This window comes from Poecilia latipinna, unplaced genomic scaffold (genome assembly GCF_001443285.1).
Source record: "Poecilia latipinna isolate Pla-1442-1.1 unplaced genomic scaffold, P_latipinna-1.0 Scaffold2346, whole genome shotgun sequence".
Taxonomy (NCBI): domain Eukaryota; kingdom Metazoa; phylum Chordata; class Actinopteri; order Cyprinodontiformes; family Poeciliidae; genus Poecilia; species Poecilia latipinna.
This window is the reverse complement of record NW_015114962.1, coordinates 1-22,747: the sequence shown is the minus strand read 5'-3', so window position 1 is coordinate 22,747 and position 22,747 is coordinate 1. Positions and strand designations below refer to the sequence as shown.

Below are 22,747 nucleotides of genomic sequence, written 5' to 3'. Positions count from 1 at the left end.
AGAGAGAGCCAACTTTTTTCCAAAGTTAACTATTTTAGAAATTCTTCCTTAACAAAACCCATAATAAATAATAATAAACAATTATTATAAAGACTCAGAGAAGGGGTAGATCTAAATAAGTTTGTACTTCTTCCCATTCACTTTCAAATACGTAAATTGCTAATGTTGTTTTGGTTATCTATCAGGGTATTGTGTTTATTTTCATTATTTATTACTTTGTGAATAAAGTAATAAATAATTTAAATAAATAAACATTGAATTGAACTGAACCGCTGAAGGGACGGTATCAGAACAATAGAATATTGTTTGGCCGATTGAGAAGCTAAATGTAGCTAAAAACTTTACAATCCTCATTAAACTGCTGTTCCACCAGCAAGGAGACTTTTTATTTCAGTTACCAAAATATACGTGTTTCCTTTTGCTACATAAATCTCTGTTGTTCTATACAAAATACTTATTTGGAGAAAAAAAATGTGTTTATAAATATTTTTACTAGTAGTTTCCTCTTACCCGCCCGTTCGTGATGACGTCACGTCCGCTTCCTGGTAAAGATGGCGGCCGCCAGTCTGCCAGACTCTGCTCCCCCGGAGTCTGGAAACGTTGCGATAAAGACGGAGCCTTTAGACGGGGATGGCGTGCCGCCGACGCCGCGGGACGTGCCGGTTAAACGCGACCCGGTGGTGCCGCTGCTGTCCCCGGCGAGCGGGCTGCAGCCTCTCCGCTGGTCTCCGGATCACCGCCTGGCTGTGTGCACCTCCAGCTCCCTGTCCGTGCTGGAGCTGCTCTGTGACATGCACAGCAGCAGGCAGGACCTGAGCCTCAACAGAACCTCCATCCCCGTCCCGACCCAGACCCACAAGCTGCGGGTAAATAAAAGATATTCCGCTGTTAGAACAAGAAGCTGCAGTTCGATGAGAAAAAGCAAAACAGCAAAAATAAAGTTTCTGCAGCAAGATGTTGCTCTCTAGGACGTAAAACAACAACAACATATATTCATCTATGTTCATAGATCCTCTGTGATTCTGGCCGCTTGATTTAACTTCAAGATATTATGTCACATTTTGCAGATAGTTTCTGTTTATTGTCAACAAAAAAGTGAAAGAGTAAGTTTTCACCCAAAACAAAACAAAAAAATAAATTCGGAAATTTTTAGATTAATCTCAGAAATTTTCTAGAAAAACAATCAAAGACAGTACTAAGGTCAAAAAGTCGAAAATTTGCTACAAAAATAACTCGGGAGTTAATTTGCTTGAAAAAAGTAGGAAATTTCTGAGATTGAAAAGTTTAAAATTTACTAAAAGAAAAAGCTCAGAAATTTTGAGATTAGTCTCTTAAATGTTCTTAAACTTTACCAGAATAAACCTAAAATTTCACACTAAATATGTAGCAGAAAAGCTAAATAATTAGTAAAATAAATACTAACTAAATAGTGTATAATAACTGAAAAACACATTATTTAGTATTTACTCAGTATGAAATACCAACTAAATAGTAGTATTATGTGCTAACATGCTAAATATTTAGTTATTAAATTAAATATGTAACTAATTTTCTAGTTATCAAACTATATATTTAACTTTTGGTTGTTAAATATTTAGTTTGGAAATGAAACGCAAAGATCAGCAAAATATGTAATTTGGAGCTAAATATTTAGCTTGAAAACTAAATATTTAGCTTCCTGACCTAACATTTAATTTGAAAGCTAAACATTAACTTTAATTACATATTGTGCTTGGACCTCTCGCCTTTGTAAATGTAGGAATAAAAATGGTGAAAATATGACTTTGAAAAACGAAGAACCACATTTTTCTCTGTGACAGACTGAACCAAATTATTACTGCTCATTTTTTACAGTGTAACTTTCCAAACTATTTAAGAGTAAAAGTCAGATTTTCTGATAAACAGAATTTGGATATTAACTTCTTGTTAAATGTAACAGCATTGGACCGTGGTTGTTTGTTTTTTGGATTTTAAGGTCGGACCGCCAGACGAGCTGTCGCAGGCTGTAAAGAAGTTCTCGTTGGATCCGGACCCGACTGTGCGGCAGGTCTTTCTGGCGGACACGGTGATCAACCCGTCAGTCGGGGTTCACAGCGGGATGAAGTTCGCCAGCTGGTCTCCGTTGGGCTGCGACTCGTCCGGCCGCTGCCTCCTCGCCTGCCTGACGCTCGATAACTGCCTCACCGTCCACAGCAGCCGCGGCCACCTGGAGTGGAAACTGCTGGTCAATCTTACCGAGAGCTACGGCGAGCGGCTAAAGCAGCGAGGCTACGCCAAGAAGGATAACAACCCCCCGCAGGCGGACCTGTTGGACCTCGGCGAGCTACAGCGGCGGTTCCGCATGCAGACCCCTGTGAAGATGGAGTGGTCGAGCATTTACACCATCAAAAAGGTCCAGGCGGACAACAGCTGCGTGGATGAAGAGATGGTTCTCCTCGCCGTCCTGATGGAAAACGGTGACCTCGTGTTGTGGAAGTTCGTGCTGCCGTTCGCGGACGGAGACGACGTCGTCTTCTACGACCTCATCGAGTCCGGCGTGAGCAGACCCAGCGACTTGGCATGGTGGGAGTACGAGAACGGCAGTCAGCGGATGGGGGGGCTGATCGTCGGTAGCGAGGTTGGACCCGTCAAGATCATGCCGGTCAGCCTGTCCAAAGTGAAGGGCTACTGCACGCTCCGGCTCCCCGTCATCCTGTGGAAGGAGTGCGACGAGATCGCAGTGGAAAACATCCGGTGCTTCCCGGTGATCCACCCGATCCATAAAACCAGCTGCAGCCTCATCCTCGCCTCCAGGGGTTGCTACATCTTCTGGTGTTTGCTGATGATTTCACCAAACGGACTCAACATTCATAATTCCCACATAACGGGACTCAACTCGCTGCCTGTCGTCTCCTTGGCAGTCAGTCAGCAGGAAGTCGCGGTCTACTCCTGCTCCATGGACGGCTGGATCAAAAAGCTGACGCCAACGTTCACGGAGAGCTCTGTTATCTTCAAAGTAGAGGACTTGGCTCAGCCAGAGACCCTTACAGGACGATGGATACACGGGATTGCTGTTAGCCACAACGGCGCGTACGTTGCTCTGGTCAGCGCCCCGGGGATCGTCGGTAGCTTCCACCCTTTCCACAAGAACTACCAGATACACTTCCTGATGCTGAAAACTCCTGAAGCGGCTGCATCGCTCCTGCTGAAGTCCCCCGAGCAGAACCTGTTCAAAACGGCGGACTTGCTCGAGCTAGTGAGGTGGCAGGTTCTGAAAACCAAACATGTCCCTGCGTCGCTCCAGGAGGAGCTCGACCGTAAACTCCAGGAAGTGGACTCGCCGTACTTGTGGCGCATCAAGCTCTTTTTGGCGCGAGTTCTTCACCTGACCCTGCAGGCGCCACGCACAGAGCACAAATGGAAACCAAGGCGGACGGCGGTCAAAGTGTTGGTACAGGAAGAGGAAGAGGACGAGGCTGTGGAGAGGGTGGAGGGCGAGGCTGGTGGAGTCGAGGGGGAAGCAGAGGACCGAAGGACCGAGGTTCAGACTCTGATGCAAGCGGCAGAGATGCATCTGATGAGGGATCACATGAAGAAGGTTTTGGGCGTCGTCTACCTCAACACCTGGGTGCCTCAGAACATCTGCATCCCCACCTGCGGCCTGATGGACTACCTGTCCAGGGATCCCAACGACAAAGATTCAGAGGTACACACTTGGTTTAATGCTCATTTTCACACTGATAAGAATATTTTCAGTTGCTGAAAGGGCTTTTTTACATAAATTTGAATTTTAAATAATTTTATAATTTTATTCTGTCGTCAAAAACGTAACGGGGGCGTTTCCTTGATTGTAAAAAAAAAAAAATCCTTTAATCCCATGGCAACCATTTAGCAGTGCAAAACGCCTGGGTGGGCTTAGCCCCGCCTTCAAGAAAGAAGCTCCTCCCCCACTCAGCTCCTTCAGACTAGCCAGAAGCAATTAGCAAACACCTGTTGGAACGCTGGTGAAATTGTTGTTATAGGGTTGATTGAGGAGCCATGTTGGGATGACTTCCTGAAGTCATCCCAACATTTCCTTTATAAATGAAATGTGATAAAAAATACCCATTTTATTACAACTGTAGGTAACATAGTTGCTTGATTGTGCTATAAAATGTGCCTGGAAAATATGTAACACTGCCCCTTTAAATTCTTCAGTGGTTTTCAAAGTGTGGAGTCAGCAGGGGGCGCTACAGTGACCTCAGAAAACATGAGGGGAAAAATTAATCCAATCTATTTTTTAAACAGAACAATATGAATACTTTTCTATCTTAAAATCTATTTTTCAGTCATCACTATAATCAGTTTATTGTTGTATAGATAAATAAAAACTTTATTAATTTTAGCTTTATTAGACAAAGAACTAATTTCAACTTTATTGTTGCTATGAATTTATTCTTGTATTATAAAAACTTTATTCTGGTAAAAATATATGAGAAATAAAAACTTAGTTTATTATCGTACAACTTTATTCTCATAATATTATGACTTTATTGTCCACTAATGCACAATAATGAGATAGTAAAAAATGAAAAACAAATCTCTTTTCTGTTCCATTTAAGAATAATAATCAAGGGAGTTTTACTTTTATTATGTTTTGTAGGTGAAATGATTAAATTTATGTGGAGTTTTTGTTTTGTGTCGGTGCTGTCAAAGCTTCAGGAACCTGAGCTGCGGTTCTGATAAACTCGTTTTGGCTCCTCCAGGTTCTGATCGGCCACATCCGGAAGAAGCTCAACAAGCAGACGTTCCCGGAGCGCTGCAGCCTCTGTCAAGCCCCGCTGCCCTTCACCGACTGCAAACAAGCCGTCTGCGAAAACGGACACATGTGGCTCAGGTCCGAACGACGGTCTTTAAAAAGAATGACGGTTTCATTTCCCCTTCCTTTTTGGGAAGCGTGGGCGCTGCTGCTGCTCCTCCGGGAGCCTGACAGTTAGGACACAAACCGAATCCTAATGCCAAATTCCTCCTCTGACAGTTTATTTATCCTCGGAGAGCCGTAATCAAGCCGCCCACCTTTTGATATTTACTCAAGCGTCGCTCTCATCTCCTCATAAATATCATCCGTCAGCCGTTCCTCCTGCTAGCACATGGCGCCTCTGCTGGGCTCGCCATCCCAGCTCCTCGCCCGTCACTCGCACATCCGCCAAACTTTTTTTTGTTTTCTTTCTGTGTGTGTGTGTGTGTGTGTGTGTGTGTGTCGCTGTCCCTTCCCATCCGGCTTCCTCATGTATTTGTGGCGCTCTCCTCCAGGTGCGTGTTGTCATACCAGGCCTGCCAGACGCTGACGTTCAGACGCTGCCTCCTGCAGGATTGCATTGCCAGACTGCCAGAGCCTGAGGGTAAGCGCCACTTTCCATCCTCCTCCTCCTCCGTTTCGCAGGCCTGTCACCCTCAGCGACAGCCTTCGCCCCGCGCCGCCGCTCAGATCCACGCCTGGCATGTCGGGTTTCCACCCGCTTGAGGAGTTAATACCTAATAACCAGCGACCGCTTTAGAAATTGGCTTCATTTGCTCCGTTTCTGCGTCCCTTTTTTCTTTAATTTAGTTCCTCCGCCACATTTTTTAAACATTTATTGTATCATCTGTAATCTGTCGTGATAAATGTCTTATATTTATAAGATTCTGATTAATTGTTGTCACAATAACTTCCTATCAATAATGTTTAGCATCACCCAAAATTGTCCAGTTTTAGTTTTACTATTTCTCTCCACTGTTTGATCAATTCATAAGAAAATAAATAAAGTAAGAATGAATAAATAAGAAAATATGATTATTGTGTCCTAAAGAAGCATATTACAAAATATTATAAATTTTTAACAATAATTTAATATGATGAAATGGAGATAAAACACATTAAAACACCTACTATTTCCTATTAACAGTATAAATCCCAAATATATTGCAAAATGTATGAATATGATGAGATTTTGATTATTATGATAAATTCCAAATAATATTTAAAATCCCCCAAACTGTCCATATTGTTAGTTTTACTATTTTATTCACTGTTTGTGGATTTTAGTCTCTATGTGACTCGTGTCCTAAAGAAAAATATTTCAAATTGTTTTTTAATAATAATTTAATTTGGTTAAATGGAGCTACTGCAATAAAACACTTCTTATTTTAACAGTATAAACATTAAATGTATTTTAATCTGTGCGCTAGAAGCCATCTTGGCGCTACCAAAGAAGCTAACATCTACAGTCTTACTTGTCTTTGCATTCGGGGTTTCAGCCAATCAGCAACGAGGAAATAAACGCAGTTCTTGGATTGGCTGCTAGCTTGTAGCGTGTCAGTTAGCATACTAGCTAGGTACTTTAGCTAAATAAATGATTTGAAAACTTTGTTTTTACTTAGGTTCTCTTTGTCCCACATGAAAGTTTTAGTTTGAAAATCTGAAAAACAATGTCTTCAGTCAGAGGGTTCACCAAATGCGCTGTAGCACAGACTGCTACAGGAGATCCTTCCATCACTGTCTTCAAAAACTCTTTGAAAAATGTTAAATTAAATTGAGCTACATTTAATTTCCATTTGGGAAAAATAAAAGATCTTTTAACTGAAATATTTATGTAAATGAAGCAAAACTAAATATTATTAATGGAAAAAATAGCAAAAAGTTGATAACTTTTTCTTCAGATCNTCATTAACAGAGAGCCAATATTTCTATTTTTAAAATACTTGTTTCAATTTTGGGAATAAATCAGACAACTCGGATCTTAATTCAGCAGGATTAGATCTAGTTTTCTTATTTTCTAGATATTTAGCTACACGTTTCCCCTCCAGTAATCTGTGTTTTATTTTATTTTTACCTCCATCCTGAACAAACGGCTTCATTAGTTTCCGTCTCTGGCTGCTTTGGCAGAGATGTTTGGATTTTCTTCCAGGACTTTTCGGTTCGGCTTCATGCAGCTTCTGCCTGCAGCTCAGATCTTCATCATCCCAGTTTAACTGAACAATCTGCACCGTTCAAACCTGAGAAGTCTTGAAACTTCTCACAAACTGTTGGTGCTTTTATTTTGTTAAAAAAAGAAAAACTTCCATCAGAGGGTTTAGATTTTGGTCCTCTGAGGTTCTGCAACCTTAAGAATGCTGCAATATAAGATCAGGGGTTCCCAAATTCTGGCTGGAGGGCCATTTGTGGCCGCCAGAAGGATTTAGTGTGGTCCTCAACTGCAGAATAGGCATAACTTTGGTGTCTCACATCAAATGTTTGATGAAGAAACACATTAAAAAGATGTTGGGGTGCAACTTTAACTGACAGGAGGCAGACAAATAAAAATAGAATAGAAAACCATCTTTTATTGTCCCGCAAAGAGACAATTTAAGTGTAACAGCAGCATTAAATAATATTCTGTACAAGGAAACAGTGCAGTTATTATAAATAGGAATATTGCACTTGGAAATTAAAATCCTTGAAATGGAGGATGTTTTTATCTCTTATCAACCAAGTTTTTGGCCAAATAAAGTCAGAATGAGCCTCATCCTGTTCATGTTACTGAAAATACACACAAAAATTACAAAAACTAATCAATCTGTGGACATTGTTGTGTTTTAGTTCATTGTCAAATGGGTAAAAATAACTAATTTAAACTGTGTTTGCAATTTTAATGATCAATTTAAATTTTTATTTATTTAAGTTTGGACACGATTGACTTAAATTGGAAACTGACTGCAAAAACACAAAATTTTACCAAGTACTTTATAATGTCTGAGTTCACTTTAAGTAAACCAAACTAACTTATAAGTAACTTTTCAGTAAGATGTAGCAGCTTGTTTTGAGCTAATAATTCCTTAATATTTATTAAAAAATACTAGTTACAAGTGAAATAATCTGTTTTTTTTGCAGTGCTCATCAACTCTTAATATAAAATGTTTTTCACTGTAGAATAATTCAGATTGTTTGGAGGCGGCCATCTTTGTTTATAAGTAATAATTTTGAAGTTTCATGTGGTTTTTTTTGTACATTTTATATCAGATTCCAATAATTTTATGCTTTAAGCCTCTAAAGTTGTCAGATTTTATGTTTAAAATGTGTGAAATATTAATCTTTGACTTCATTTAACAGTTTAATTCCTCAGTTTGGTGGATAAACTTCCCATTTTCTGGTTTCCTGTAATAATTTCTTGTGTTTTTGCTTCAGATCCGGAGTGGATAAAGAAACTGCTGAAGGCGCCCTGCCTGCTCTGCGACTCACCCATGGTCTGAAACCAACCTCAAGTTTACTCAAAATTACTGCTCTAAAGTCTTTATTTTTCATATATATAATTTATTTTATTAGTTTATATCGTTATAATAAAAAGAGCAAATAAAAAAGACCCTTTATTAGTTGTTGGTTTGGTTATTTACTTGAAAATCTGCTGCTTTAAATGAATGTTTTACCTCCAACTTTGCGGCTCTTTATTATTTTTCTCCTTCAAATTAATTCCCCCATGCAGGCGCCGTGTTTGCAGTAGGAAAGTTTAAAATGCAGTTATATGTGGAAGTCTTTATTATATCAGTTGGACTTCAGGGGCGCCATAAATAAGCTCGTTCATTTTCCCCGTGTTGACTGTGTTTCCAAACCTTTGGTGTAGTTTTTATTGCGAGTTAGTGGAACTTGCTCTCCAAGTCCTATTTTAGTATTGCTTTTTTCTTTTTGTTTGAGCGTAACAAATAATACGGTGTGAATAATATATACTCTGTAAAAAAATAAAAAAAAAAAGCTTGGCGTACCTTCTTTAATTGGCACTGTAAAACAATTTTGCGGCTCTGGGTGGAGGAGGAGGAGAAGTGCTGGCGCTCAGTCATTCCCTCAGATGAGGACTTCCGCTAATGTAAACGCAGAAGAGACGAAGCGGCGAGGCAGACGAAATGAGCAGGAAGAAAAGGGGAAAGTGTGGTTAAAAACGCGGCGCGTCCTCTCCCGCGGGGACGCCGCCCGTAATGAGATTCAGCAGTAATGAGGGACAGAGCATGGAGCCAGATGTGATTCTAATTCTAATCAAGGAGGGGAGTCGAGTTACAGAGCGTATTGTTAAATACGATTAACCCTTTATCGCTGTTTGGACGGGGCTACGACCGGTGATCAGAAGAACGGGACGATGAAATGGGATTTCAATCGGTAAAACTCTGAGAAGACGCAGCGAATAAGGTATTTTTGGTCTAGAATCTAATTCAGATATCTTAATACAGTTGAAATAAGACAAAACTAACTTACAAGTAACTTTTTAGTAAGATATAGAAGCTTCTTTCTACATTCAATCTTCTTGGTCTGGTCAGCTCTTCCTGTTTTACTGCGTCTTGTCACTTTAAATTCAAATTAGCTCCTGCTGGCCACGCCCCCAACTCAACATTTACATTCGCACATGAAAATGGATGCCCTGCTATAAACCTATACATCTTTGAAAAGCAGAAGTGGAGCCTCCTGAACAACCAACAACAATGCAGCAAGTGATTGCTGAATGTGGTTTCTCCAGCAGCCATTCTTCAGCGCATGCAGCAGTAAAACCAGCTGACCAAACGTACTAGAACTTGGCTTACGTTGCTAGGTAACAAGCAGAACTCATGGCGTTGCTAGGTAACAAATGGAGCCCTGCTGGGGTTGCTAGGTAACAGGCAGTGCCTGCTGATTTGTGACATAATAATGTGGAGAATTTTGAAATGGTTCATTTTCTAGACATAAAAAAAAAACATTATTGCCAAAAACCGGCTAAATGGGTTTTTAAAAAAAAATAAGACTGTTTTTAGAAGATGTTAAAGCCCAAAGTACATAAATGGGCAAAATGTGAATCTGGGCCATCGTCTTACGATCTCGAGAAAACAAAGTTTGGTTTCTTGAGATTAACTAGTTACTTTGAGAAAACATTCAAGACATGAGCCTGTTGGAAAACAAACAGGAGATTAACATATTTCAAGAAAACATGACATGACAACGTGACATCAACTCGTTATCTGGAGAAAACCATCGGGAAATTAACTCGAGAAACAATAAATTAAGTTGTTAACTCGAGGAAACCATTGCAGTTTCATTGGCAGATTATTTCACTTATAACTTGGGGAAAAATGTCTTGCAGTGAGTGAAGTAATCTACCAATGAAACACGTACTTTTGTCATTAGTGAGCTCCCATATGCTGAAAAATTCCTTGTAAGTTAGTTTAGTCTTATTTCAGGTGTATTGTATATTTGCAGGAGAAACCAGATGAAATAACCTGGTGAGATTTTGTGTTTTTGCCGTGTGAAGGCCTCCTGGCGGTTCTGTAACCAGGCCGCTCGGCGCCGTCAGGTGGGATCGCTCTGCTGTTTGTCGACTGGAATCATCGGCTCCTCAGGTTGTTTTGTTGCTGTCGCTGCTTCAGGTGGAGACCAGCGAGGGTTACATCCTCCTCCCGCTTTAATATAATAATCCGTCAAAAAAGCGTCTCTACTTGTAATTACCTGGCTCCCCCTCCCTTCTTCCTCTCCTCCACCGTCTTTGCTCTCGAGACTTCAAACAGGGGAATCTTCTCTTTGCATGCAATATTTATACCCTTTATGTCAGTGGCTGGAAGACATGAAACATTCATGACACCTTTTCACACCTTAATTTCATGTGATACTCCTTTTGTTTTGTTTAGACTCAAATTTGAACATGATATGTCCCACTGTATTCTCCTGAGGGGATCAGTTTATGTTGTTGCTCCAGAATATTTCAATTCAGACACGGCAGAGGCGGCTTTCCGTCGCCGTGACAACTCCTATGAGTCATCAATCGGTCCTATTAGCAATCCTACAGATTGGTGAATGATTTCTATTGGAGAAACAAGTTAAGACATGGCTTAAACACTTTGGTGTTGACACTACCGAACTTATCAAACCACTCAGGTTCTATCTAATGTTTCATGAAGCCGTCCACTGAAGCAGCAGTGGAGGTAAGAAGAATATGGCCCACAGCATGACAGACCTTCCACCGTGCTTTACTGCTCTTGAAAGTGTTAAATCTTCATTTGGGGTCACATCAAGATCATAAATGTCGTTTAACAGTCGGTTCTGGTTACATGTATAAACGAGACCAAGTGACCATACTTGAAAAATGTAGTAAGTTCCCGTTTCTGTCATACTAAGAAAAAATAAAATATAGAAATATAAAATTATGAGAATAAAATAGAAATAATACAAGAATAAAATCATATTTTTAAAGGGAAACAACTTAGTTCTCATATGATTTTATTCCCAATTGTATTTTCTTAGCGTGGCCCTAACACTCCACCGTAGTATTCGATCAGCACTTCTTGTAATTTAATAATATTGAACATCTTTTCTTTTCAGAATGATGTAATAAACATAAAACCTGCTGATATTTAAACTCACAGCTGTTCCATTTATGAGGCTCTTCATGGCATCAAACTCATTTTCATTTTGGGACAAATCAAGATCATGAATGCTTTTAAAGGGCCGGTTACACCAGAATGTATTGATAAAACCTGATCACAAACTGTTAAAATATCAATTAATTCTTAAAATTGAATAATGTCAATAATCTTTTCAGTTCCTTCCGGATGTTGTGATACATTTTGTGATTTCTGCAATAAAAATCAAAGTGTTTGTGGTTCTAATTTGGAAATATTTGAGCTTATTTATGACGTTAAATGCGACTCGCTGTACAGATCTTGAACTATATAATCTGACATCAATTAAACCTGAGGCAGCTGTTTAGCACAAGTAAGAAAGTTTTTGACAATTTAATTGAAAACATGATATTTAAGCACATTTAGTGTTTAGTCTGGAATCCAGAGGGCCACATTAAGATGTAAGGCGGGCCGGATTTGGCCCTCGCGGCTTTAGTTTGATTCATATGGTTCAGATGAGAAGCTGTATTCTTGTATCTGTTCTCTCTGACTTATTAGATGGAATAGTCTCTTGTCTTTCCCGTTTTGAAGAGTAGCTCTGGTACTAATTAAGTGAATTCTGGAGGATGTTGGCTGCACTGATTTTTATTTAGAGGCAATCAGAGTAAAAGGGGACTGAAAACAAACGCATGCCACACTTTTGAGATTTTTATTTTCACAAAATCTTGTTTTTGGTTGTGATGTGGCAAAATAAGAAATATTTTTGGCACTTACAGGTTTATATTTTTTTGTTTTGGATTTTGGACGGTTATCATTACATCGCCTGACATTTTACTGATTGTTTTATTGAAAATCCTAAAATTTGCCAATTAAATGTAAGTTTTAATCAGTCTGCTTGTCTTTTGCTGAGCTTCTTCAAACATTCCCTCCTTTATCCTCCTCACAGGCGCAGGTATCATTTCATCCTGTGATTACAACGCTCCGACACGTCCTCTGTTTCCCTCCACAGTTACTATATTTGAATAGCATCCAGACGGAAAACACATATTCCCTCAGCTGCAAACATGTCTGTCTGTAAAGTTTGAGCCCAGAAATACACTCCGATAATCACGGCGGTGCAGAAACAACCCGTCTGTCTCCCTTCGTTCCCTCCCTGAGGATTCCTTCCTCTCTTTCTAAAGTCGTCTAAATTGAGCTGCATCCCCCCCTTCAAACTTGTCAGTGCTAATGAAGTCGGTATTTGAGGTTGTCTTCCTCTCTTTCAGCACTGATGGGGTGAACATGGTTGTCAAACTGGTCGACACACCCTTCTGTTCCCCCGGGAGGAGAGGAGCAGTGACCCGAGACCGTCCTGCAGGGGGACGTTGTCCATCATTAGAGTCTCTATTTGTTCCTGGCTTTGGGGCGCTGAACTGGAACTAATACTGAGCAGCACAACAGACGTAAAGAGGGAGGGACGCTTTTTACTGCTACATTAATTAAGCTCATTTCCAACATGCTCCCAGCCCACCAACTCCTGCCCTCTGGTTCTGCTGTAATTAAGTGTGTGTGTGGGTGTGTGTGTGTGTGTGTTTAAACCAGGCTACATTGTTTGTGTGCGCCTGGTTTAACCTTTTCTGATGGTTAGCATCAGTGCGGACTGAAAGAGAAACAAATCCCACTAAAAGCTGCTGCACTTCTAAACAGTTTTGTTTGTTTTCTGTGGTTAAACTTAAAAAATAAAACACTAAGCGAGACTAAAATGTTGTTACTCCTTGTGGGAAAAATTTAGAATTTTCCACTAAATTATTTAGGCTTAATTAGGCAACAAAAAAGTGTATGTTTATAGAATTAATTTGCTATTGAAAGCCTTGAGTTTCATTTGTGGACCAATTATAAATATAAAATTATCATCTCTGTATGTAAATTTATTTGAAATATGTTAATAAGCTACTAATTTACAATGGTGGGCACACTTCAACTAATGTAACAATACATAGAGCTCATGTGATGTCACACTTCCATGAACTTTGTAGCTGGCAGCCATCTTGGTAGGCATTTGCTATGGCAACAACAAACAAGCCACATGCTTGGAATTAGCTCTCGCCTACTAATATCTAGTAGCTAAGCTAGTTTTTCATGTAGTACTTATGCTAACTTTGAAAAGTTAGCATCCCCTAAATGAATATTTTTGGGTAAATTTTAATCATAAGTTTTGTAATCTTTTAGTTGAAAAAATAAACTATAGCTTCCCCAAATTAATTTTTCCATACACAAACGCTCATTTATTTTAATTAACACAAAATTAATTAAAATTAACAACATGCTAGAAGAAATAATATGGAAGCCATAGAATAAACAAAAGTTGTCCCGACTTTCACTTGATTTGCAAATTTGCATTTATTTTGTACGTCAGTTAAAAAGAGTTTATCTTCGAAACAATCTATTAATAATGTCTCTTTAACTATCAAACTCTTGTGAAACAGTGGCCACGCTAAACCATAAAACGGTTTAGATAAGTGATAAAAATGAGGAATTTTGCTGCTTTTACATGGACACCACATAATTTTAATTACATGTGAGTTTAATATTCTCCATGTCTGTTGCTTTCAGTGTGATTGATGGACAGTTTTTCCTCTTTTTTCCCAGGACTCAAACACTTATTTCATGCATAGATGACAGCGATAAGTGATGAAAAAAGCCCTCCTGGCTCTGCTTGAGCGCGCTTCAGCAGATCTTAGGTGAAACACGCAGTTGAGCGCGGCCTGCGAGGCTTCACGCCGCCTTCGTAAACGCAGCAGATGACGGATGTCTGTCTCCATCAGCGCCGGCGCGCTAAAGTGACAGCTCTCTGTTAACGGTGACAAGTCAGAGCTCCAGCGGAGACAGATTGCCTTCAGGTGGCTCCATTTTCAAAATCCTTGCTAAGAATCTGCAGCGCTTAACTTTCTTTTGATGGCTGAAGGGCTCTCAGCGGCTTTTTTTTTATTTTTCAGATTTCAGCTGAAGGAAAAGGGGGGTTCCTTTAATATCTTGTCTCTCAGAGATCAGAGGGTGTCACATTCTCACACCTCATATTTCACAGCATCTATCACAGGCGGTGTAAAATTCCCTTAAAAGTGCATTATGCAATATAATAGCAGGTTGGGATGACATTTAACTGCCAAAGGGAGGAAGGCTATTACAGACCTGCTGCCTTTTCCAAGAAGGATTTCATCATGCAGGACTTTTCTTTTTCTGTTTTGTCTTGTGATTGCAGCTGATGATCGAAATTAGACATGATCTTGAGGATCTTTCCTCCAACTGTGTTTCCTCTGTGCAAAAACTACATCTCACAGTTCACATATTTAAGAAACACAGAGCCTAGTATGTTTTTAATCCACACATAAGGAAATCCAGCCGTTTCTATGCAGCGATAACTTCAGGACATTGTCTGTATGGATAAACTAGTCACATGAATCACTCCTGCGTGATTTAGAGCTCTTCTTCCACACAAAAGGTCTTCACATCTTGAAGGTCTCTTCTTCTATTCACTCTGAACTGAAGTTCTTTCCACTGATTTTCTATCAAATCCATAAAAAGTTAGCTGTGCTAATCCTAAAGTGATAATCATAAATATTACTATCGCTAAATGCTATAGCGCTAATCACAAGCATTAGTTCTGCTAGTGCTAAAGCGCTAACTGTAAACATTGGTTCTCTTAAAGCTAAAGTTATATGCTAACACAATATTTAGTAACAGCTAATGCTAAAGTGCTATCTTCTGCTTGGTCATACCTGCCATGTGTTAATGAGACAACCTCAGACGTCGCCCCCAACAGGTTAAATTTTGTTTTTGCACACCTACATCTACTGTTTGCACTTCAGGAAGTGATTCATTGGAACAAACTTTACTCATGGTTTCAGTTTTATAATTGTTGAGTCGATAACCAAAGAGTCAACACATATGTTGAACTTTATTCAACCCACAGTTTACAAAGGAGCCAAGTAAATTAGGATACATCCAGAAAAATCGATTTAGGGCAAAACTACGTTTCTTTATGCTAACGTTTTCAAAGTGCTAAATAAAAAAGTAGGTCTGCTATTAGCGATAATAGTGGTGGGCTTCAGTCAGCCTACCACTGACTGGAGCACACTGGGTTAAGCAGCAGGAAAATTATCTTTAAAAAAATGTTGCAAAGTGGCCTAATCAAAGTTCAGAGTTCAAACCAATTGGGGTGACCGACTATGCTTCCTTAAACAAGTTAGGATGGCTGAATGAGCTACATAAAACCTATAAATCACAACTTTTTTGCACAAAATCATTCTTAGATTAAATTTTAGTCTGCTCAGTTCTACCTATTTTGAGCTGTTTTGTCACTTTAAATCCCAATAAGCCGCTGCTGGCCACACCTCCATTAATTCAACTTTTACACTCACATGAAAACGGCAGCAAACAGATACACAATTATACATTTGCTTTGAAACGCAGAAATGAAACCTCCTACACAAGCAACAGGTATGTAGTAAGTGGTTTCTGGATAGTAAGTCAACAACAAAAAACTTGTCTTTTCCAGCAACCATTGTACAGTGCTGACCAAACATGCTGGAGTTCAGCTTGGGTTTCTAGGTAACGGGCGGAATTCCTCTGGGGTTGCCAGGTAACGGGCGGAATTCCTCTGGGGTTGCCAGGTAACGGGCGGAATTTCTCTAGGGTTGCCAGGTAACAGGCGGAGTTCCGCTGGGGTTACTAGGTGAAGGGTCAGTGCCTGCTGATTTGTGACGTTACATTCATCAGGTTTTTGAAACGGCTCATTTCAACAAGTTAATAAAATTAAATTACCAAAAAACAGCTAGTTGTTTTTTTTTTAAGCAAAAGATTGTTTTTAGAAGCAGTGGAAACCCAAATGGAAGCACAAAAACATACAAAAAGTGAATTTTTCATAATTCGTCCCTCTTACAACAGGCTATCCATGCTGGAAAACCCTCCAGTGTTGCAATATTTAAACAACTCTATGAAAGAAGTGGGTCATAAGAAAGTTTAGGTGGCAGTTAGTTTTCGATTCAAGTCTATTTTGTATTTACTAAGGTTATCATTGTTTGATATCTGAAACATATCAATGGGACAAAAAAAACAACATCTCATATTCTCTGTCATTCACACATTATTTCCCATAATTCATGGGTGTTTTTGTTTTGATTTTCTGGTTCCTCAGGTGGCTGCGGACACCCGGTGTGAATCTCATTCCCACCAGAAACAGATTCTCAGACGAAAACACCGACGTGTTCAATACTTATTTCCCCCGCCGTATAGGAGCATCCCAGGACTTCCAGTTGGGACGGCGCCAGAGCGGTTGATCTAGATAATTTTCAGTCTCAACGGGGGAAGCGAGGATTTATTTCAGGGCCTGGTTATGCAGAATTTCTAATGAGTATTTTTGTTTTTTTATTTACAAAAAAAAAAATAAAATAAGAGTACCGGTAATAACTATGTGCAAAACCATTAGAATGAATATTTATGTTGCTTGTTATGAAATATTCATTAAGTAGGTTTAAAAAAAGAACAGCAAAAGAGAAAGAGCGAGAGAGAGAGTGTGTTTACTTGTGAGTATTTGTCTGTAAAATGGGGGCGGTGAGGCCCTCATCACCTATTGCACAGGAGTGCTGACAGCCCCCTCCTTCCTTCTTAGGATTGAATATCTGACATCTTTTAACAAAAGCAGCAGCAGCACTGCCATCTTCTTCCTCTCCTTTCTTTTTTCTCTCTTTCTTTCTTTCCCCTCCATCCGAGGTGATACGACTCCCTCCGTTCATCCGATCCAACCTCTCATTCCTGCACTTCCCCTTCATTCCATCCGACCAAATTAAGAAATTAATGAGGGATAGGTTCTTTACCAACTGCCCCTGCAATGTTTACCACTGATGAAATTATAATGCAGGCTCTGCTGTATTATTTATAAGCCAATTAGGGGAAGTGTTACTTGATTTGATGGCGAGCCGACACAGAGTACATTTAACTAATGGAGACCAAGAGAGTAAAGGGAACGAGAGAGGGGAGGGGAGGGACAGCTGAGGCGGGCGATTCTGCACCATGCTCTAGGATTACGTGGCTAATTGCCCTGCTTTATCTGTCTGTCACGGATAGCCATGCATATTTTAGCGTTCCCAAAGACTTTGATTGTTTGCACTCGTGTTGGGGCTGTAACAAGTAGAGCAGAGGCCAGAGTGGAGTGTAGTTAAAAACTGGCAGCAAGGGGGAGGAGGTGGGCGACGGGGAGGAAGAGGAGACCAGAAAACCCACGGATGCACACAGTGACAGGTGGAGGAAGAGTTTGTGACAAGGAGGGGGAAAATGGTGCAACCAAAAAAAAAAAAAAGAGTCGGGGCGTTTTATACGACAGTAATTAATTCCACTTATTGTAGCAGCGACTCGACCTTTTCTCCAACTGGTTTTATCTGATGGGGAAAGCTTGTTTGCACAACCTTCTGACAGAAATGGAATCTGCTGCAGCTGGATGAAAAAGTAAAGTACAAGTAGACACAGAAATGCCAAATATATTGACTAGTTTATGAAAATATTAGGGGTTCTTCTTTTTTTTTTTAAAAATTCAAAAGCAAATGCACCAGGATGTGAGTTCTTGTAGGTTAAGATTGTTACTACACTGCAAAAACACAAAATCTTACAAAGTGATTTTGATCAAATTTATATTACAAATATCTTAGTACACTTGATGAAAAAGAAAATTAGATAAGAGCTTGTTTTAGGTCAATAGTTCCTTAATTTTGATTTAAAAAAAATACTAGTTCAACTTTCAGGCTATTTCACGTCTAACAATTCAACTAAAAATATTTTATGGATCCCAAAGCAAAATTAAATGTTGTTTTAAGTAATTTAATTAAAGTGTTATTATACAAGTTGATGGCAGTGGGCAAAAAGATCTGCTGTAGCAGTCTGTGTTACAGCAAACTTGAAGAAGCTTCTGATTGAAGACACTTAAGACATTTTTCCCACAAGTCAAACAATCTCCCAGTAGAACTATTACTTTTTTATGGATATTAAGAAATTGCTGACTTAAAATAATTACTGTCTTATTTCAAGACAAAACTTGAAATAAGAAAAGTTTTGCGCTAGAAATTTGACCAAAACACTGACCAACAGCCAGGATGTGAGTTCTTGTACGTTAAATTGTTACTATGCAACAAAAAAATATCTTACAAAGTGTTTTTGTTATAGTTTCTATTGGAATTATCTTAGCACACCTAAAATAAGAGAAAACTAGCAAAATATAAGAGCTTGTTTTAAGCAAATAATTCCTTAATTTTGATTATAAAAAATTATTCTTGTGACATGGAGAAGAAGCATTGAGCTTCTATTCACCACAAATGTGGAACAAACTTCCAGAAAACTGCAAAACTGACAAAAAACTGGGTTTGGACTATACAAAACATGTTCATTATACCTTTTGTGCACAAAACCATTTTTAAATAATGAGATTTTTTTACCTGATCAGTTCTCAGAATGAGCTGCTTTAGGGCCTCTTGTCAATTTAAATCCAAATAAACTCAACATTTACACTCGCAAGTTAAAATGCCTGAAAACAGAGGCGCAATTATACAGCCGTACATATTTGATAAGCAGAAGTGGAGTCTCCTGCACCAACCAACAAGGATGCAGCAAGTGGTTTCTGGATGGTAAGTTAACAACAAACCACTTATCTTTCCCAGCAGCCATTGTACGGCGCGCACGGTGGCAAAAGTTGACCAAAGTGCTGAATCTCTGCTTAGGTTGCTAGGTAACGGGTGGAATTCCGCTGGGGTTGCTAGGTAACGGGCAGAGTCTGCTGATTTGTGACATTACATTCCAAAAGTTTTTGAAATGACTCATTTTCCAGACACCAAAAATCTTTAACTTATTGAAAAAAAAAACTGACTGGGTGGGATTTTTTAATCAGTTCATCTGTTTTTAGAAGAAGTTTTGGAAGCATGAAAACATGCAAAACGTGAATTTTCCCCTTTAATAAACTCCTGGACTGAGCGACTCCGACTGATGAGCTTTTGGAAAGCTGATCAGACACTCACGCTAAGGAGGGGAAACTGGAGCAAAGGCATCCCTAATTATCTGATGAAGGGGGGCAGCTTATCTGCACGGCTTCTTCTTTCTCTCCGCTTTCATCCCGCCGGCTCACATGGCGCATCTTTACATAACAAAAGGTCCGTACCTGGCCGAGCCGCTTCGGTCAGGACTCCTCCTCAAACATCCCCGGTTCCGGGTCTCCGAGCAATCCGCGATTAGATCCGGCTTCGCATGACATACGGCGGCTAATTCTGGAGATTTTTTCTTTTTGCCTAAAATGTTGCTCAGCGAGGGTTTCCGAGCCGAGCATTTTGGAACGTTTACGGGTTTTTCCTCGCTGCAATGAGAGTGTAATTAATTCACGATTAAAAGCATTAGTACGGGCTTTGTATGGTGATTTATTTAAAGGCTGGTACTAATGCTGGCTCGGTTTCCTCCTTTAGGAAATGGGTAATAAGATCCGATGCCAGGCCTTCTTTAGCATCCCTCTCCACACACACACACCCGCACACACACACCAAGGATATCAGTGTGTGTCTTCGATTAGAAGGCAGAAAAGCTCTGTCACCAGCAGCGTCACAGTCACCATGTTAACTTATTCATCCCTGTTAAAGCCCGTGTAACAGGATAGCTGTTAATTAATATTGCTGTCGGGTAAATGGTTGCCGCCGGACCGTTGCCACCATCCATCAGTAACATTATCTCTTGTGTTGTTTTCTTGCCAGGCCTCGGGCTCAATTAAGATAATGCTATGCAAACGAGGTCTCTCGCCATTAGCCTCATCACTGAGGAGCCGTTAATGGCATAATTGGGGCACTCCAAAGAACAATTACCTCGCCACCTGCCCTAGGAGATCACCAATCATCCGCGAGCATGACTGCCGAGTCACAAGTCGTGACCGCCGGGCGAAGAGTGAAACAGACTGGGGAACGACGAAGACTGCAGGCGATTCCCGTCTGACGACACGCAGCTACCAGGAAGTGGTTCAGTTGATCCTGGAGATCAGGATTCTGGAAAAATCCAACTGCATGAGTACGATGGCGTGTTGGCTGGAGATAGAAAACATTTCTGCCAAAGAAAACTCAGCAATTTAATCTTGGAGATTTTCTACAAAAAAAGCTGGAATTATTTAAAATTTTAGTCTTTTGGAAATTTTCAAAGGTCTAGCATTTTTCCACTTTTGAAACTCAGAGGGTCGAATGAGAGATGGTGGGGCTCTAATGAGCCATCAGTGACATTATCATTGATGACTGTATGTTGAAGCACTGAGGAGTCAGAGTCATTTGAAGTTTGTATGTCAGGTGTTGTCCAAGTGTGCCATTTGGAAAGAAACTCTTGACAACATTTTAAATCTAACCATATCGATGTGTTATAAAGAATAAATCTAAAATATTGCAATAAATGAAGCTTGGGAAGCTGAACTGTCTTGATGTGACGCTGAACAGCGACATGAGGAAGACCATGGCTGTTAGCTTGTGCCGTGTTGCTAAGATGGTGTCCACTGTTTGTATCAAAGCACATCAAACATATTTGTGTTTGAAACTATTAAAATGAAGAAGTTTCTAAATGTTTCTAGATGGGGTCAAAGTATTTGTTGATTTTAGCTAATTGTAGTTGGCTGTGGTCCCTAAACTCCTGGAAGAGGAACAAATATATCAAACCACTTTTCCTCAAATGCACCAAAATCTAAAAAGAGTGAACCAAATCCACCTCTTTTAAAAATAACTTTATTTTCTATTTTGTTTAATCAAGTCTAAAATAATTAGCCAGTAGACTCGGTTTGGGAACATAAACTGCAACATTTGGTTCATTTTCAGACTACATTGTGTCAAACAAACCAAACACATTGAAGAACCTGTTAACCTCCTCACCTGTGGTGGCGCTACACCAGGAAGCACTGAAGGTAACAACACAAAAACCTCTGAAGAAAACACTGAGCACAACCTCCTTCCTCACAAAAACTAAACAAATGGAGGAGCGTCAGTAGGACCAGTTTCTTTTTGTGTTTGGTAAAAGTCCACAAGACATTCCTCATTAGTGCGAGATGCTTGTGTTTGTTTCAGAGGTCGGACCAAGTCAGTGTTTTGTAAAACTCAGTTAAGACTCAAGTCTTTATCCTCATGTCCAAAGTCTGACACTTTTAATTTCATGTCTTTTTTTAACAATGCTGCAATTATATGTTAAATGTAAATAAAATTGCACCTCTATATTGCACAGTTCAGTTAAACTTAGCTGCAAGAATGGTCAGACTTTAAACTATAATTTTCAAGAACAGAGAGGAAAATAAGTATTTGAACATCCTGCAACTTTACAAGTTCTCCCACTTAGAAATCATGGAGGGTTTGAAATTTTCACTTCAGGTTCATGTCCACAGTGAGAGACACAATCTAAAAAAATCTGGAAATCCAGGAGTGCATGTGCATAAATGGTAATATTTAATCATGTTCTTTAATAATATTTCTTTACAATCATGTTTCCTTTATTCAGTATATTTCTCATGAACAGTTGGGCCCATTTGTATCCATTATTGTTTTTACCTAAGATAAACCTCATGGTCTGATACAACTTTGGGTCTAACATTGGCAGGATTATTTTGATGATCTGAACTTTGAGGCTGGGCGTAACCAAGATAAGCTGTGGGTAAAACCTGATTGGCTGCAGCCTCTCTGCACTGAAACATGAGTCATAAATCAGGACAAAATAGTTTCTGTTTTGAGGAAGAGAAACTCAGACAGTCACTGTGACTGAGAGCAGAAATGGAGCAGAATCAGTTCGACCGAGAGACTTTCTCCTGTTCCATCTGTCTGGATCTACTGACGGATCCGGTGACGACTCCCTGTGGACACAGCTACTGTATGACCTGCATTAAAGGTCACTGGGATGAAGAGGATCAGAAACGAATCCACAGCTGCCCTCAGTGCAGAGAGACATTCATACCAAGGCCTGTTTTGAAGAAAAACACCATGCTAGCAGCTTTAGTGGAGCAGCTGAAGAAGACTGGACTCCAAGCTGCTCCTGCTGACCACTGTTATGCTGGACCTGAAGATGTGGCCTGTGATTCCTGCACTGGAAGAAAACTGAAAGCCATCAAGTCCTGTTTAGTCTGTCTGGCCTCTTTCTGTGAGAAACACCTTCAGCCTCATTATGATGTGGCTCCATTAAGGAAACACAAGCTGGTGGAGCCGTCCAAGAACCTCCAGGAGAACATCTGCTCTAAGCATGATGAGGTGATGAAGATGTTCTGCCGCACTGATCAGAAGTGTATCTGTCTCATCTGTTTAATGGATGAACATAAAGGCCATGAAACAGTGTCAGCTGCAGCAGAAAGGACTGAGAGGCAGAGAGAGCTGGAGGAGAGACGAGGAAACATCCAGCAGAGAATCCAGGACCA

General features: G+C 39.9%; 2 protein-coding genes and 1 long non-coding RNA gene across 4 annotated transcripts; all 3 read left to right on the top strand.

Moving 5' to 3' along the window:
* The first annotated feature begins 480 nt into the window (after positions 1-480).
* gtf3c4 (general transcription factor IIIC, polypeptide 4) lies at positions 481-8,336 on the top strand. Of its 2 annotated transcripts, XM_015018954.1 has the most exons (5): positions 489-866; positions 1,976-3,685; positions 4,725-4,855; positions 5,272-5,360; positions 8,162-8,336. In XM_015018954.1, the coding sequence occupies exons 1-5, from the start codon at positions 552-554 to the stop codon at positions 8,224-8,226; spliced, it is 2,310 nt and encodes a 769-aa protein (XP_014874440.1). In that variant the 5' UTR covers positions 489-551; the 3' UTR covers positions 8,227-8,336. The 2 variants fall into 2 exon arrangements, with proteins under 2 accessions (XP_014874439.1, XP_014874440.1); XM_015018953.1 differs by lacking the exon at positions 8,162-8,336 and having other exon boundaries at positions 481-866; positions 5,272-5,767.
* Positions 8,337-15,894: 7,558 nt separating this feature from the next.
* LOC106937436 (uncharacterized) lies at positions 15,895-19,162 on the top strand. The gene is made up of 3 exons (XR_001422396.1): positions 15,895-15,912; positions 16,006-16,036; positions 19,107-19,162. It is a non-coding gene; the product is annotated as an uncharacterized LOC106937436 (long non-coding RNA).
* Positions 19,163-21,526: 2,364 nt separating this feature from the next.
* LOC106937435 (E3 ubiquitin/ISG15 ligase TRIM25-like) lies at positions 21,527-22,743 on the top strand (the record flags this gene model as incomplete). Its single annotated transcript, XM_015018950.1, has 1 exon — positions 21,527-22,743. A coding segment is annotated over exon 1 (631 nt), but the record flags the coding sequence as incomplete, so codon positions are not given.
* Between the last annotated feature and the right edge of the window lie 4 nt (positions 22,744-22,747).